We start from the raw sequence: 14,719 nt of genomic DNA on the forward strand, positions 1-14,719 counted from the left end.
AACCAGCAAACCTTCCAGTCTGTGTTTACACCAGTTTGACACTCAATGATTGTGTAAGTGGACGTGATAATTCCCTAGCAGCCATGATGGATCACATATTGTATTTACTGTAGCGTATCATTGTGATGTGATGCCAGAGTGAGGACTAACCAACACCAACTCTGACCGTATCATGATTCTACCATGATGTCAACTTAATGCACACTCCTCTTATTAGAATCAAACCATAAATAATAAAACAGAACTAATCTAAATAAAGCTGGTTAATTAATCTGACCTCAGTATCTCCAGCTCACAATGTGGACTCTTTAATCCAGCAGAGATGAGTTCCATGAATGAATCCTCCACGTTGTTATAACTGAGATCCAATTCTCTTAGATGTGAAGGATTAGAGCTGAGAGCTGAAGACACAATTTCATAATCTGGTGCTTCGATATCACAGCCAACAAGCCTGTAAATGTAGAATATGTAAAACAGAGATTATCAACACAGATTAGATCAAGTTCATGTTCAAGGAAAAAGAAAAAAACAAAACCATGAAAAAAGATAATTCAACCCCAAATATGGATCACATGGTGAGGGTTGTATCAACGCAGCACCAGAAGCATTTCCACTTAAACCAGGAGGACCACTGATGTGAACATTTGAACTGTTTGTTGTGTGTCTTTAATGGTTATTTTATGTTCATAGGAGTTTTGTCATTCTAGGGTCAAGACCACTTGACCTTTGGTGTTGTCAATGTTTTGAGGGCACAAAGGTCAAATGTCAGGACAGGAAGGTCACAAAATAAAACAATGATTTAATGTCCATGGAAATAATTAATTTAACTCTTTTACTACCAAAATCTATTGCCAGTAAAAGTGTGTGAGCGCGCGCGCACGCACGCACGCCCACGCACGCACGCACGCCCACGCACGCACGCGCACACACACACACACACACACACACACACACACACACACACACACACACACACACACACACACACACACACACACACAGCATATTAGACTGTGTTCTTTGGTGAATACATCAAGTGTTTGGTTAGAGGAGCTACTGGACTGTGGACATAGGAACATAATGTGACTGTTGTGATATTATTATATACTAGAACGTCTAGTCGGCGACCTGGCCAACTCGGAACAATGTAAATAGGGAATGAATGCCCCGCCCTTTAATGCAAACCCCATTATACCTGTTTTCATAGGACCCGTTTTGACCATCTGTCTGCCTGTGTCCATTTATGCCCATATATGGAGATATCTGTATCTGTCTGTCTGTCGGCGTCCATTTTATGTCCATTTATGGAGATCACTGCAGTTATAGTTCTGGGTCCATTTTATGCCCATATATGCCCATATATGGAGATATCTGTCTATCTGCGTCCATTTTATGCCCATATATGGAGATCTCTGTATCTGTCTGTCTGTGTCCCTTTTATGCCCGTATATGGTGATCTTTGTGATTCTGCGTCCATTGTATGCCCATATATGCCATATATGCCATAGGACCCGTTTTGACCATCTGTTTGCCTGTGTCCATTTATGCCCATATATGGAGATATCTGTATCTGTCTGTCTGCATCCATTTTATGCCCATATATGGAGATCTATGCAGACACCGAGCACTGCACTACCTGCTGCGGTGGGGAACGCGTGTGCCGAATTTGAAATAGGGAATGAATGCCCCACCCTTTAATGCAAACCCCATGAATGCCCCACCCTTTAATGCAAACCCCAATATACCTGTTGTCATAGGACCCGTTTTGACCATCTGTTTGTCTTTGTCCACTTATGCCCATACACCCAAAAAAATAATCTCTCAGTTGAACACATTTTAAATGTGTGAAACTTTTCCACCCATTTTATATGAGTAAATTTATATATGGGATATATGTAGTCCCAAGTCAAATCTACATTCAATGCAATGCATGTTGTTCAATTAGTCCAACTCATTTTCATTAACTTAAGCCAAGTTAATTATATGAACTTAATTAATTTACGTTTGTCCAACTCAAACAAATGTTAACGTAAATGTGTTGGTTCAACTCATTTTTATGGAATTAAGCTAAGATAAATAAAATACTTTTACATTTACATAAGAAGAGTTCGGTTTCAGGTTTTCTTCTGGATGATTTGTTTCAAGTTTTACAATATCAACATACAGATGCATAATGGATATATGCAATAGCAGTGATTATTGAATAATCAGAACATTTAAGAGAAAACCAACGCAATAACCTCTAAGTTACCATGAGTCCTTCTCTTTTAGCCTAGCATGGGGAGGGAGCTCAAGCTTAAACTAGCAGCCTAGCAGTTAGGGTTAGGGTTTAGGCTCAAATACTGACAAATCAAATTCTGACATATGACAGTCATCTTGCCAAGGCAGACACATTGATATGATACATTTAGCATTTTTAGCTCCCGAAAGCTTAAACATTTCCCTGAAAACCTAGAAAAATGCTGTTCCCAGCATGCTTTGCATAACATGTGACCAACTTATTTGACCAATCAAGGGAAAGGGCTGGAGTCACTTCTCAGATCTGTAAAATGTACTTAATAAAATTGAGTTGGATTCAAACAATATTCTCAGAATGATTTCAGCCTTAAAAACTACTCAATAAAATTGGTGAGAGGCGTGGTTTATGGGACTCTGGGAGTTTTCATTGGAACTCATTTTCAATGTGTTTTTAAATTCCATTACTAAGATTTGAGTTACATGAATGTAATATAAATGCATAATGTTAAATGAATAGATTTTGTATAAGCACTATTAATTACATTTGAGTTGGAACAATTTAATAAAAATGCATATATTGTAAATGTATATATTTAAGGTAAGCACGATTAATATTTGTTCAGTTACATCAATTCAATACATTTGCATATATTATAATTAAATACATTTAAATAAAGCCAACATAATGTAAATGTATCACATCTGGCACTATTAATAATATTTGAGTTATATCAATTAAATGTATATGCTTATGCCTTGAAGTGAAGTAATTAAATAAAGCAAACATAATTTATATGTGTCACATTTATAGGGGGGTTGAATCAGTTTTTTGGGTGTATATGAAGATCTCTGCACACACAGTACCGGTTGCGGAAAACTCTGATCATGTCAGACATCAGCTCCGCATACGGGCATTCATTTTATTCCCATATATGGAGAACGCGCGTGCCGGTGGGACGAATTTTTTGTTGACTCATGTGGCGTACGTGATGTCAGAGCCTTTTATGAAGTGATGTCACAATGAGTCAGCGCTTGCGCCGATTTCCTCCGGAACAGCCTGATGTCAACAATCAGCTCGCATAAGGAGATTCCGAACGTTTCGTGCCGGTTCGGGAAAACCGCGCGTCGGGTCGGGTCGAGGCCCGGCACTGCACTCCGTGCCGCGGCGGGGAACGCGCGTGCCGAATCTGAAGCCGGTGGGATGAACGGTTCTCGAGATACGCGGATTACAGACACACAGACAGACAGACAGACAGACAGACAGACACACACGCAGAGACTTCTCGCATTTATAGATAGATTATACAGGTACAGTATAACTCATGTCTGTTTTATTTAACTACACTGGTAATATTACATTATATATGTAATGTGTTTTTTTTGTTATAGGTGTCAATTATAAAGTAATATTAATGTCTTATTAGCCATGGATATTTTTAATATGACTGTCCTTTATTTGCACATAAACACAATACCACCAGACCTGATTATATTGGATATTTTAATTTAACCATCATTTCTACTTATAGTGTTAGGTGTGATGGTAGATTTATTCTCCTCTAATACATTTTCTATTCACATGACTACTAACCGAGCCTTTCTGGTGTTCCTCACAGCTGGGACCAGCCTGGATTTCCCCCAGCCTGATGTTGTGTTGTATTTGTCCAGGTCCAACTCATCCAGAACCTCCTCTGACGTCAGCAGCATGTGGGCCAGAGCTGAACACTGGCTCTCAGTCAGTTCTGTCTTTGATCTGTCCCCTGACTCCAGGTACTGTTGGATCTCCAGATGCAGTGAGTGGTCGTTCATCTCCATCAAACAGTGGAAGATGTTGATCAATCTGTCAGGAGAAATATCTGCATCATCACATTCCATCTTCTTCAGGTTGTTGATGGCTCTCTGGATGCTCTCTGGACTGTTTTTTGTCTGAAACAGCAGACCTCCTAACAGACTCTGGTTGGACTCCAGTGAGAGGCCATGAAGGAAGCGGAGAAAGAGGTCCAGGTGTCCATTCTTACTCTTCAGGGATTTTTTAAAGGCTCTCTTCAGGAAGACATCCAGGGACATTTCTTTTTCTTCTTCTTCTCCCAGGAATGTCTTCAATACGTTCATGTTCTTCTGTGTGTAACAGTGGAACAGGTAGACTGCAGCCAGAAACTCCTGGAGGCTCAGATGAACAAAGCTGTAGACCTTTCTCTCAGATTGAACAGTCTCTTCTTTAAAGATCTCTGTGCACACTCCTGAGTACAGCGAGGCGTCTTTCACATCAAGACCACACTCTTCCAGGTCTTCTTGGTAGAACATCATGCTACCTTTCTCCAGATGTTCAAACGCCAGCCTGCCCAGCTTCAGAAGAACCTCCCTGTCAGCCTCCATGAGCTGCTGTTGATTCACATCATGATACTTCTTCCACTTCCTCTTGGTCTGAACCCACAGGAAGTGGCTGTACATCGCAGTCTGGGTCTTGGGCAGCTTTTCTGTCTCGTCTGTCTTCAACATGTCCTCCAGAACGGTAGCAGTGATCCAACAGAAGACTGGGATGTGACACATGATGTGGAGGCTCTTTGACGTCTTCATGTGTGAGATGATTTTGTTGGCCAGCTTCTCATCATCACTGAATCTCTTCCTGAAGAACTCTTCCTTCTGGGGGTCTGTGAATCCTCGTACTTCTGTCACCAGGTCAACATGTGCAGGAGGGATCTGATTGGCTGCTGCAGGTCTGGTAGTTATCCAGAGGAGGGCTGAGGGGAGCAGATTCCCCTTGATGAGGTTGGTCAACAGCAAACCCACTGATGATGTCACTGTGACATCAGAAACAATGGCATTGTTCTGGAAGGCATCAGAATCAATGTCAATGTTCTCGAATTTCAGCGGAAACCTGCTTTCATCCAGACCATCTAAGATGAAGCCAACCTTCCAGACAGCGAGCTGCTCTGCTGTGACCTTCTTTAATTCTGGGTGGAAACGATGGATCAGTGAGAGAAGACTGTGCTGCTCATCTCTGACCAGGTTCAGCTCCCGGAATGAGAAGGGAACCAGGAGAATGACATCTTGATTTTCCAAACCCCTTGCCCAGTCCAGAGTGAACTTACGCACAGAGAAGGTTTTTCCAATGCCAGCGATGCCCTTGGTCAGAACTCTTCTGTTTGGTTTATCTCTGCCAAGGAGGAGGGGCTTAAAGATGTCACAGCATTTGATTGGTTGGTCATGGAGGGTCCTCTTCTTGGAAGCTGTCTCAAGCTGCCAGACCTCATGTTGGGTATTAACCCCTTCACTCTCTCCCGCTGAGAGGTAGAGCTCTGTGTAGATGCTGCTGAGGGAGGGCACTTCAGTGACGTATGTCACACGATCAAGACGGTTCAAACCGACCTTATAAACCTTTAACTGCTCCTGTGGACTGACACCTGCTATGAGAAGACAATGAAGACATGTTAAACATTCAAGTTAATGTATAACTTTACATCTAATATACCATTAAAACTATGTATGTCTTAAATACCCTCCTGAAAAGCTATACAATCTGTCAAAAAAGAGTGGAAAAAATAACTTTGTATTAGGGGTGTAACGATATAGTAACTGAATGGGAAAAAAACGTTTTTAATTTGCAATGATCTACTGTATCGATTTGCAAAAGCAAAAATCGTACTGTTTGGCTCTGCATATCATATTGTATCGTTTAAATGCAATAATCGGTATGGAATCGTTTTGCAATGCAAATAATCTATTGTATCGAAACTAAGTATTTGTGCCTTGTATTTAGCAATTTTAAAGCTATACTGTGTAAGTTGCTAAACTAGTGGTCAGTAGCGGTATTGCTTTTTTCGTCCGTTTTTCGCCCGGAGTCGTCGCGGACCACTGCCGCGGACCACCGGAACGGCGCCGCAAACCACCGCGACCGATACAAATCCGTGGATAGGTAGAACGCATGGTAGAACGTAATTTTCTGGCCAGGATTTGGGGATTAAGAGGTTAAGAATCCTTCACCATGGTAAACCGTGGTAAACACTGTAGCTGAGCGAGGCTACTTCCTGAAGACACGGCAGATAAGCTGTGATTGGCCGGTAGTGTATCATGTGTGTATGATCCGCGATGTGATTGGCCAACGTATACACAACGTATACAGATGATGCAGATGACGTCATTTTGCCGCGAAATTTTTCCCCCCTCACGGCTCATAGAAAACATATAAAGAGAAGGCTGAAATATAAAGAGAAGCTGAAAATAACGGAGTGGGTGTTCTAAAACTTTAGCGATTTAACAGTTAAGACAATTTTAAGATTTGTTTTATAAAAAAAGTTACATGGTATAACTTTAAGAGGTAAAATTTAAAAGAGGGGTCTAATTACTTTTCCATTCCGTATAGCTACTCTTGGTCTATCGATAAATGTGTGTAATCTCCATATATTTGCTAAATAATCACAGGGTTTATTTATTTATACCCATAATAATAGATTTTACCTAAAAGAAACTGCTCTATTGACACGTTTCACACAGATTTCATTTCTTTGCTAAATAGTTACGATATCAATTTTAAATCATTGAATCGATTTGTATCGTATCACGATGAATGAACCAATATCGTCCATGTATCGTATTGTCAACCATGTATTGCGATGTTTTTCGTATCGTTGTTCAAATGTATCGTTACACCCCTACTTTGTATCATTTGTTTTTGTCTAAATGCATAAGTTAATCACCAGTATTTGGACATTGATACAGGAATACAATGTGGACATTTAGTCTGATGATGTTTTCTGCTATTTAAACATTTCATTAATTGATATGAAATGTTAATTAGTGTAAAATGTTTCCAGTCTTACTTTGTTCACTTGTGGTTTGACTGGATGTCTTCTGTTCAGGTGTGGTTCTGAGTCTCTCTCTGTGGAGATGAAGACAATAGAATATAGATAATAGATAGTTTAATATATTAACTTATATTATTGAATTAACCGCTTAAGACCTGTATACTTTGTTGCACAATGATTAGCAATGATATACAAGCTCAGGAAGGGCTGTGATGCCATGTGTTGTGAGCTTGTAGATCTGCTCATTTCGCCATGTTTTTTGAAAATATATTGTATAGATGAACATGAATTACATGACCTGGCCTGCATGGTACAAACACAGATCCCAGTTGTTTATAGATGTTCATTTATATATCACTGTAATAGTTGTACATAATGTTATATCACTGTAGACTAGAGCTAATAGTTGAACTGTACATAGTCAACATGTGTGCTTAACAAACATTCTTAAAGGTCCGCTGTCAGCCCCGAAATTATAATAGTATGATACAGTAGTTCATGTGGTCTCTCTCCCGTGTACAGTCTGAAACTGTCTCAGTGTAATCTGCCAAACAACAGCTCACCAGTACAGTAAGTAGTCATACAGTCAGGCTATAAAGACAATTAATTTGATTGGCTTATAATTGCGCATCCCCACAATAGTCCAGTAGCCAGCCCATAGAGCCCCATTGTGAACCCGGACATTTTGAGTACCCTAAAGTTTTATGTTAGAAATGTTGAGTATGGGTCCCCAGCAGTTAGAAACTGCCGGATGCTAACTTGCATATGTTGGGCAATTTTCATAATTAGCATAATTAGATTAAATTAGCATAATCACCTATAATAATGGAAAATATGTCAAACTGATTGGACGATTTGAACAATATTGGAGTGGTTATGGGGGTTATCGAGGATGCTGAATCCATTTCCAAAATTCCAAATTCAAAACGGCCGTTTTAAACCGGAAATGGCCATATACCAACTTAAATTGGGATGATTTTGATACTTTTTTTGTTGATTTTGATTATGAATTAAATTATAAATGTGGTTATTTATATGCGTATAGATTATCTGCATTTCAAAAGCAAAATATAGACAATCCACACAAATTATTAGAACAATGACTGCCACAATAGCCTATCAAAAATAGTCACTTCATCATTTGGAAAATCAACAAAAAAGTATCAAAAATCCCAATTTAAGTTGGTATATGGCCATTTCCGGTTTAAAACGGCCATTTTGAATTTAGAAAATGTCAGAAATGGATTCAGCATCCTCAATAAACCCCAAAACCACTCCAATATTGTTCAAATCGGCCAATCAGTTTTTGACATCTTTTTCATTATTATAGGTGATTATGCTAATTAAAGCTAATTATGCTAATTATGAAAATTGCCCAACATATGTAAGTTAGCATCCGGCAGTTTTTAACTGCTGGGGACCCATACTCAACATTTCTAACATAAAACTTTAGGGTACTCAAAATGTCCGGGTTCACTTTCTGGCTACTAGACTACAATGACATCATAAAAATATTAACTGTGTTTTTTTTAAGATGACTCTTAAAGTGACAGTAACCCTTTAGGTGACAGGCCCCCTTTAAATAAATGTAGAGGTGTGTGTGTGTGTGTGACAGCGTGGCATTTATCTGAAGGAGTGTACAGTGTTTGTGTTGCGGTAAAATCCCCCCTAACTTGTCCAGGTAAAAGAGGACGTATGGTCACCTTAAATGAAATGACACCTGTAACTTGATTCACTTACTGTGTGTGTGGAGGTCCACTGAAGTCAGGAGGTTCCCATCTAGAACGATCACTCTTCATAGACACAACGCTGGGTGTTGGAGACTCTGCTCTGTGGCGTTTGGCAACACTCTGACTGACATCCATCTGGAGGTCTTTATTAAACCTGTCAGGGTTACAGTCAATGAAATAGATCATCTCTGGGTCTTTATTAAACCTGTCAGGGTTACAGTCAATGAAATAGATCATCTCTGGGTCTGTATTCAACCTGTCAGGGTTACAGTCAATGAAATATGATAATGTATGTGTTTGTTGATACAGTATTTATCATGGATGATGTGTGCTCTTTGTATTGCTTACACATTGATACAACCTAGAAACCCTGTTGAAACTGGACATGTTTAGGTGTGACATTTTAAAATAAAATAGCAGATCTAAAAGCACAAAGTGCAACGTATTGTCAGCTTGTAGATCTGCTACTTTTGAGGTGTCCTGTCGCAGAGTGGGGGGATGCCTGTCTAGACTCCACAGTAACTTCACTGTTCTCCATCTCAAAGACAATATTTTATCAAAGGAAAATCTCAGACCAGGATAATGTGGAAGCCAAGGACCAAGATGTCATAGGCGCCAGGGCCCGGTGAGGAGGCCGATTTGAAGACTTTCAAATATCATAGTGGAAAAATGATACTTGAAAGTCTGTGCAAAATTACACAGAAATCTCACACTGTGTTCATGATTTGAGGTATTTTGTTCACTCCTGCAAACTTAGCCGATCTCAGCCAATCAGGATGGAATCTGACAAATCTGTTTGTTTTAATCACTATAGAGACAATGTGTAAAGATTTGTGTGATGTTTGAACAAAATCTGTAGGAGTAATGTCAAAGAAATTGATTCAAAAATTGCTCTACTGGTGGAACAGGCCGATCTGTTCTGGGATCCAGTGAGTGTGTGCAAGGTTTCACTGCCATCGGGCAAACGGTGCCAGAGATTAGCTGTTAACAGACACACATATTGCTGTGTATTGTAAAGGAGGATTCACTTACTCAGTGTGTGGAGGTCCACTGAAGTTAAGAGGTTCCCGTCTAGAACGGTCACTCTTCATAGACACAAGGCTGGGTGTTGGAGACTCTGCTCTGTGGCGTTTGGCAACACTCTGACTGACATCCATCTGGAGGTCTTTATTAAACCTGTCAGGGTTACAGTCAATGAAATAGATCATCTCTGGGTCTTTATTCAACCTGTCAGGGTTTTATGGTGGATTGGGGGGGCTGGGGTATCAAATATGGAAGGATGTTGTCATGCTAAAATGTTAAGATGATGTTCAGTATAGAGTTCATAACAACTAAATGATGTGTTTTACATTCTGACCTGGGATCAGTAGAGTGGTGTCCATCTTTGAAGTTAATACGTTTATCCATGGACTTGTCACTCTTCATGGAGACACAGCTGGGTACAGGAGACCCTGCTCTCTGCTGATGGACCCTGACAGAAAGACAGCATCAACATCATTTACTTTATTAATATTCAATCATTACAATCCATGTGGAATCCATTCTGTCAAACCTCTCTTACACATTACAGATTCCTCAACAGACAGACAGACAGACAGACAGACAGACAGACAGACAGACAGACAGACAGACAGACAGACAGACAGACAGACAGACAGACAGACAGACAGACAGGCCTTAAAGGCCCGCTGTCAGCCCCAAAATTATAATAGTATGATATGATACAGTAGGTCACATGGTCTATTTGAAAAAGCTCTGAAATAGAAATTATAATAGTATGATACAGTAGGTCACATGGTCTATTTGAAAAAGCTCTGAAATAGAAATTATAATAGTATGATACAGTAGGTCACATGGTCTATTTGAAAACACTTTGAATCATAATTTCCCATCGCCCGCAGCGTAGCCCCCTCCACTGCCCGCCTACAATACCATCCGGGGAGCTTATTGAATCCATAGGAGGAGACGTGCGCGGAGAGGAGGAGGAGAAAGAAGACAGACAGCCTCTTCACTAGTCTGGAGAAATGCAGATAAACACAGCGTTTCCATTTCATCAATTTATATATCCTTCTTCAAATCACTTATAGCCCAACATCGTTCCTTATATTGAAACTATTAACGTTATGGAGAACGCATTCTAACGCGATTAACCAGAGCTCTCAGCTGTGTGTGTGTGTGTGTGTGTGTGTGTGTGTGTGTGTGTGTGTGTGTGTGTACTTTTTCCTATTGCAAACTGCTAATAAACTCTTCAATCAATCAAACAGACTGACCTGTCACTCAGGATGTCTTTAGAGGAGGGGTCCGACTCCTCTCTCTCCACTGAGCCACTCATGGTAGAGCAAGACCTACACGCGCGCGCACACACACACACACACACACACACACACACACACACACACACACACACACACACACACACACACACACACACACACACACACACACACACACACACACACACACACACACACACACACACACACACACACACACACACACACGGAGAGAGAGAGATGCATGATGTAATCACAGACAGAACAGGGTGGGGCTGAGTCATACTGCCAAAATCACTCTGTGGAATGTAACCTATACATTTAACTTTAGTAAATTGTTAATGACCACGTGGCCCAGTTCCCCCAAGGGCCCCTAAGAGCCAAGGGCCCCTGGCAACGGCCCCACTGGCCCAATGGTTAATACAGCCCTGTGTGTGTGAGTCACCATTGAGTGAACCACATCATCTATTCTGGAGCAAACCTTTAGCAATCACAAAAGTAGATCTACAAGCTGTAGGATGGTGTCACATGGCAATACATGTGACATGTGAATGCAGCAGATCTATAAGCTGTAGGCGTCGCACTTGGCAACACACTGAGAGCTTGTAGATCTGCTATTTTCAGTACTTGACATTCAATGAAATATAATTTGGGCATCTGTTTAAAAAAAGAAAAGTTGACTATAGCTCCTTTAAATTTTAACACCTTTTTAACGCCTTAAAAAGATCTTCACTGCATCAAAAGTAATCAACAAAGGATGCTATAAAACCTTACATACCGCATACACTCTATGTATATATACTTATATATTATTCGCCCCCTCTATTGATGCACCTTCTCTTTATTGGTACTGTACTGCTCTTGTCTTTGTTTTGTTTTTTTCCCCTCTTATCTATCTTTTCTTACGTCTCTGTAACTTTGTAAATAACTGTATACTGCTGTGCTACAACTGGACAACTGAATTTCCCCCTTGGGATAATAAAGGTATCTATCTATCTATCTATCTATCTATCTATCTATCTATCTATCTATCTATCTATCTATCTATCTAAGCCCATAGCACTTACAGTAGCACTCGCCGACCTCAATGACTATAGATGAAAGCTAGATAGCATCGTTTAGGTTTAGATCAACAAAAACAAATGATTCCCGAGCACAACATGGCTGCGGCTCACCGCTCCTAGAGATGGGTGAAATGTGGAGAACAAATCTCACATACAGGCAGCAATGAATGCAACAAATAGTAAGACTTTAACTTCAACCTTTAACTAATGATGTGTTTTCACTTCAGAGTGTTTTACATTCTGACCTGGGATCAGTAGAGTTCATAACAACTAAATGATGTGTTTTACATTCTGACCTGGGATCAGTAGAGTTCATAACAACTAAATGATGTGTTTTACATTCTGACCTGGGATCAGTAGAGTTCATAACAACTAAATGATGTGTTTTACATTCTGACCTGGGATCAGTAGAGTGGTGTCCATCTTTGAAGTTAATACCTCTACCCATGGAAATGTCACTCTTCATGGAGACACAGCTGGGTACAGGAGACCCTGCTCTCTGCCGATGGACCCTGACAGAAAGACAGCATCAACATCATTTACTTTATTAATATTCAATCATTACAATCCATGTGGAATCCACTCTGTCAAACCTCTCTTACACATTACAGCTTCCTCAACAGACAGACAGACAGACAGACAGACAGACAGACAGACAGACAGACAGACAGACAGACAGACAGACAGACAGACAGACAGACAGGCCTTAAAGGCCCGCTGTCAGCACCAAAATTATAATAGTATGATATGATACAGTAGGTCACATGGTCTATTTGAAAACACTTTGAATCCAAATTTCCCATCGCCCGCAGCGTAGCCCCCTCCACTGCCCGCCTACAATACCAGCCGGGGAGCTTATTGAATCCATAGGAGGAGAAAGAAGACAGACAGCCTCTTTACTAGTCTGGAGAAATGCAGATAAACACAGCGTTTCCATTTCATCAATTTATATATCCTTCTTCAAATCACTTACTTACACTTACACCAACATCGTTCCTTATATTGAAACTATTAACGTTATGGAGAACGCATTCTAACGCGATTAACCAGAGCTCTCAGCTGTGTGTGTGTGTGTGTGTACTTTTTCCTATTGCAAACTGCTAATAAACTCTTCAATCACTCAAACAGACTGACCTGTCACTCAGGATGTCTTTAGAGGAGGGGTCCGACTCCTCTCTCTCCACTGAGCCACTCATGGTAGAGCAAGACCTACACACACACACACACACACACACGCACACGCACGCACACACACACACACACACACACGCACGCACACACGCACGCACGCACGCACGCACGCACGCACGCACGCACACACGCACACACACACACAGAGAGAGAGAGATGCGTGATGTACTGTAATCACAGACAGTACAGGGTGGGGCTGAGTCATACTGCCAAAATCACTCTGTGGAATGTAACCTATACATTTAACTTTAGTAAATTGTTAATGACCACGTGGCCCAGTTCCCCCAAGGGCCCCTAAGAGCCAAGGGCCCCTGGCAACGGCCCCACTGGCCCAATGGTTAATACAGCCCTGTGTGTGTGAGTCACCATTGAGTGAACCACATCATCTATTCTGGAGCAAACATTCAGCAATCACAAAAGTAGATCTACAAGCTGTAGGATGGTGTCACATGGCAATACATGTGACATGTGAATGCAGCAGATCTACAAGCTGTAGGCGTCGCAGTTGGCAACACACTGAGAGCTTGTAGATCTGCTATTTTCAGTACTTGACATTCAATGAAATATAAGTTGGGCTTAATGTGTTTTTTCTTCGTTCCTGTGATGTGAAGGCTGTATTCACATGTTTCAGCACAACATGAGGACAGTGAAGTGACAATTTAAAGGAATAGTCAACTTTTGTTTGTAGGGCCGACACTTTGTTTACATCCTAGTCTAACATATACAAGAATGTAAACAAAGTGTCAGCCTGACAACGGCCAAAATTATTATTTTATCATTATTTTACGCTTTGTGTGGTAATTTTTGAACAGAAACACTTATTTTTTCATAAAATATTTTTGAAACATTATTTTTATTTTAGCATCTGTTTTTCAAAAAAAAAGTTGAATAGCTCCTTTTACTTTTAACAACTTTTTAACACCTTAAAAAGATCTTCACTGCATCAAAAGTAATCAACAAAGGATGCTATAAAACCTGACATTACCGCGGGAAGTAGGGGTGCTGGGGGGGAGGGGGGCGTATGTGCTTTGAAGCTGTTCAAAGCAGTTTGTCATCAAAACCACACCTCATTATCATAATGCTCCGTACTGCGATGGTGTCGTGCGCAGAGAACAGCCAAGAACAGCAGAGCTGCAAGCTCACAACAGTCGCATCCACAATGAGCTGTGATCTTGTTGCGACCGCAGGGAGCAAGTTTACTATGAGAAACGGCACAGCTTGTCCGTGTCTGGACGTGTACTCCTTTTTACGGTCTATGGGTTTGTCACTCTGACATCATGCTCTGATGTCACTGTGATTGATGTCAGGGGAAACACTCTTAACGGTCTTTTTTGTGGGGGTGAAGTATTTATGTGGAGCGTCTCTTAAGTCACCAGCCAACACAGAGAGGAGCTTGAATGAACTGAAAACAATATGTT

The 14,719-nt window shown here is 40.7% G+C and overlaps 1 protein-coding gene across 1 annotated transcript in view; it reads right to left on the reverse strand.

Moving 5' to 3' along the window:
* Window positions 1-267: 267 nt before the first annotated feature.
* LOC308308962 (protein NLRC3-like) overlaps window positions 268-14,719 on the reverse strand; it is a gene marked incomplete at its 3' end in the record, with an annotated part of 204,154 nt that continues 189,702 nt past the window's right edge. Inside the window, exons 3-5 of the mRNA XM_080754414.1 lie at window positions 10,131-10,244; window positions 3,830-5,551; window positions 268-451 (exon numbers count right to left, since the gene is read on the reverse strand). Of these exons, the coding sequence (XP_080610540.1) occupies window positions 268-451; window positions 3,830-5,551; window positions 10,131-10,244 (2,020 nt within the window). The remainder of the gene's footprint in view (window positions 452-3,829; window positions 5,552-10,130; window positions 10,245-14,719) is intronic.

Source organism: Nannobrachium achirus, assembly GCF_963921795.1.
Source record: "Nannobrachium achirus genome assembly, chromosome: 23".
NCBI lineage: Eukaryota > Metazoa > Chordata > Actinopteri > Myctophiformes > Myctophidae > Nannobrachium > Nannobrachium achirus.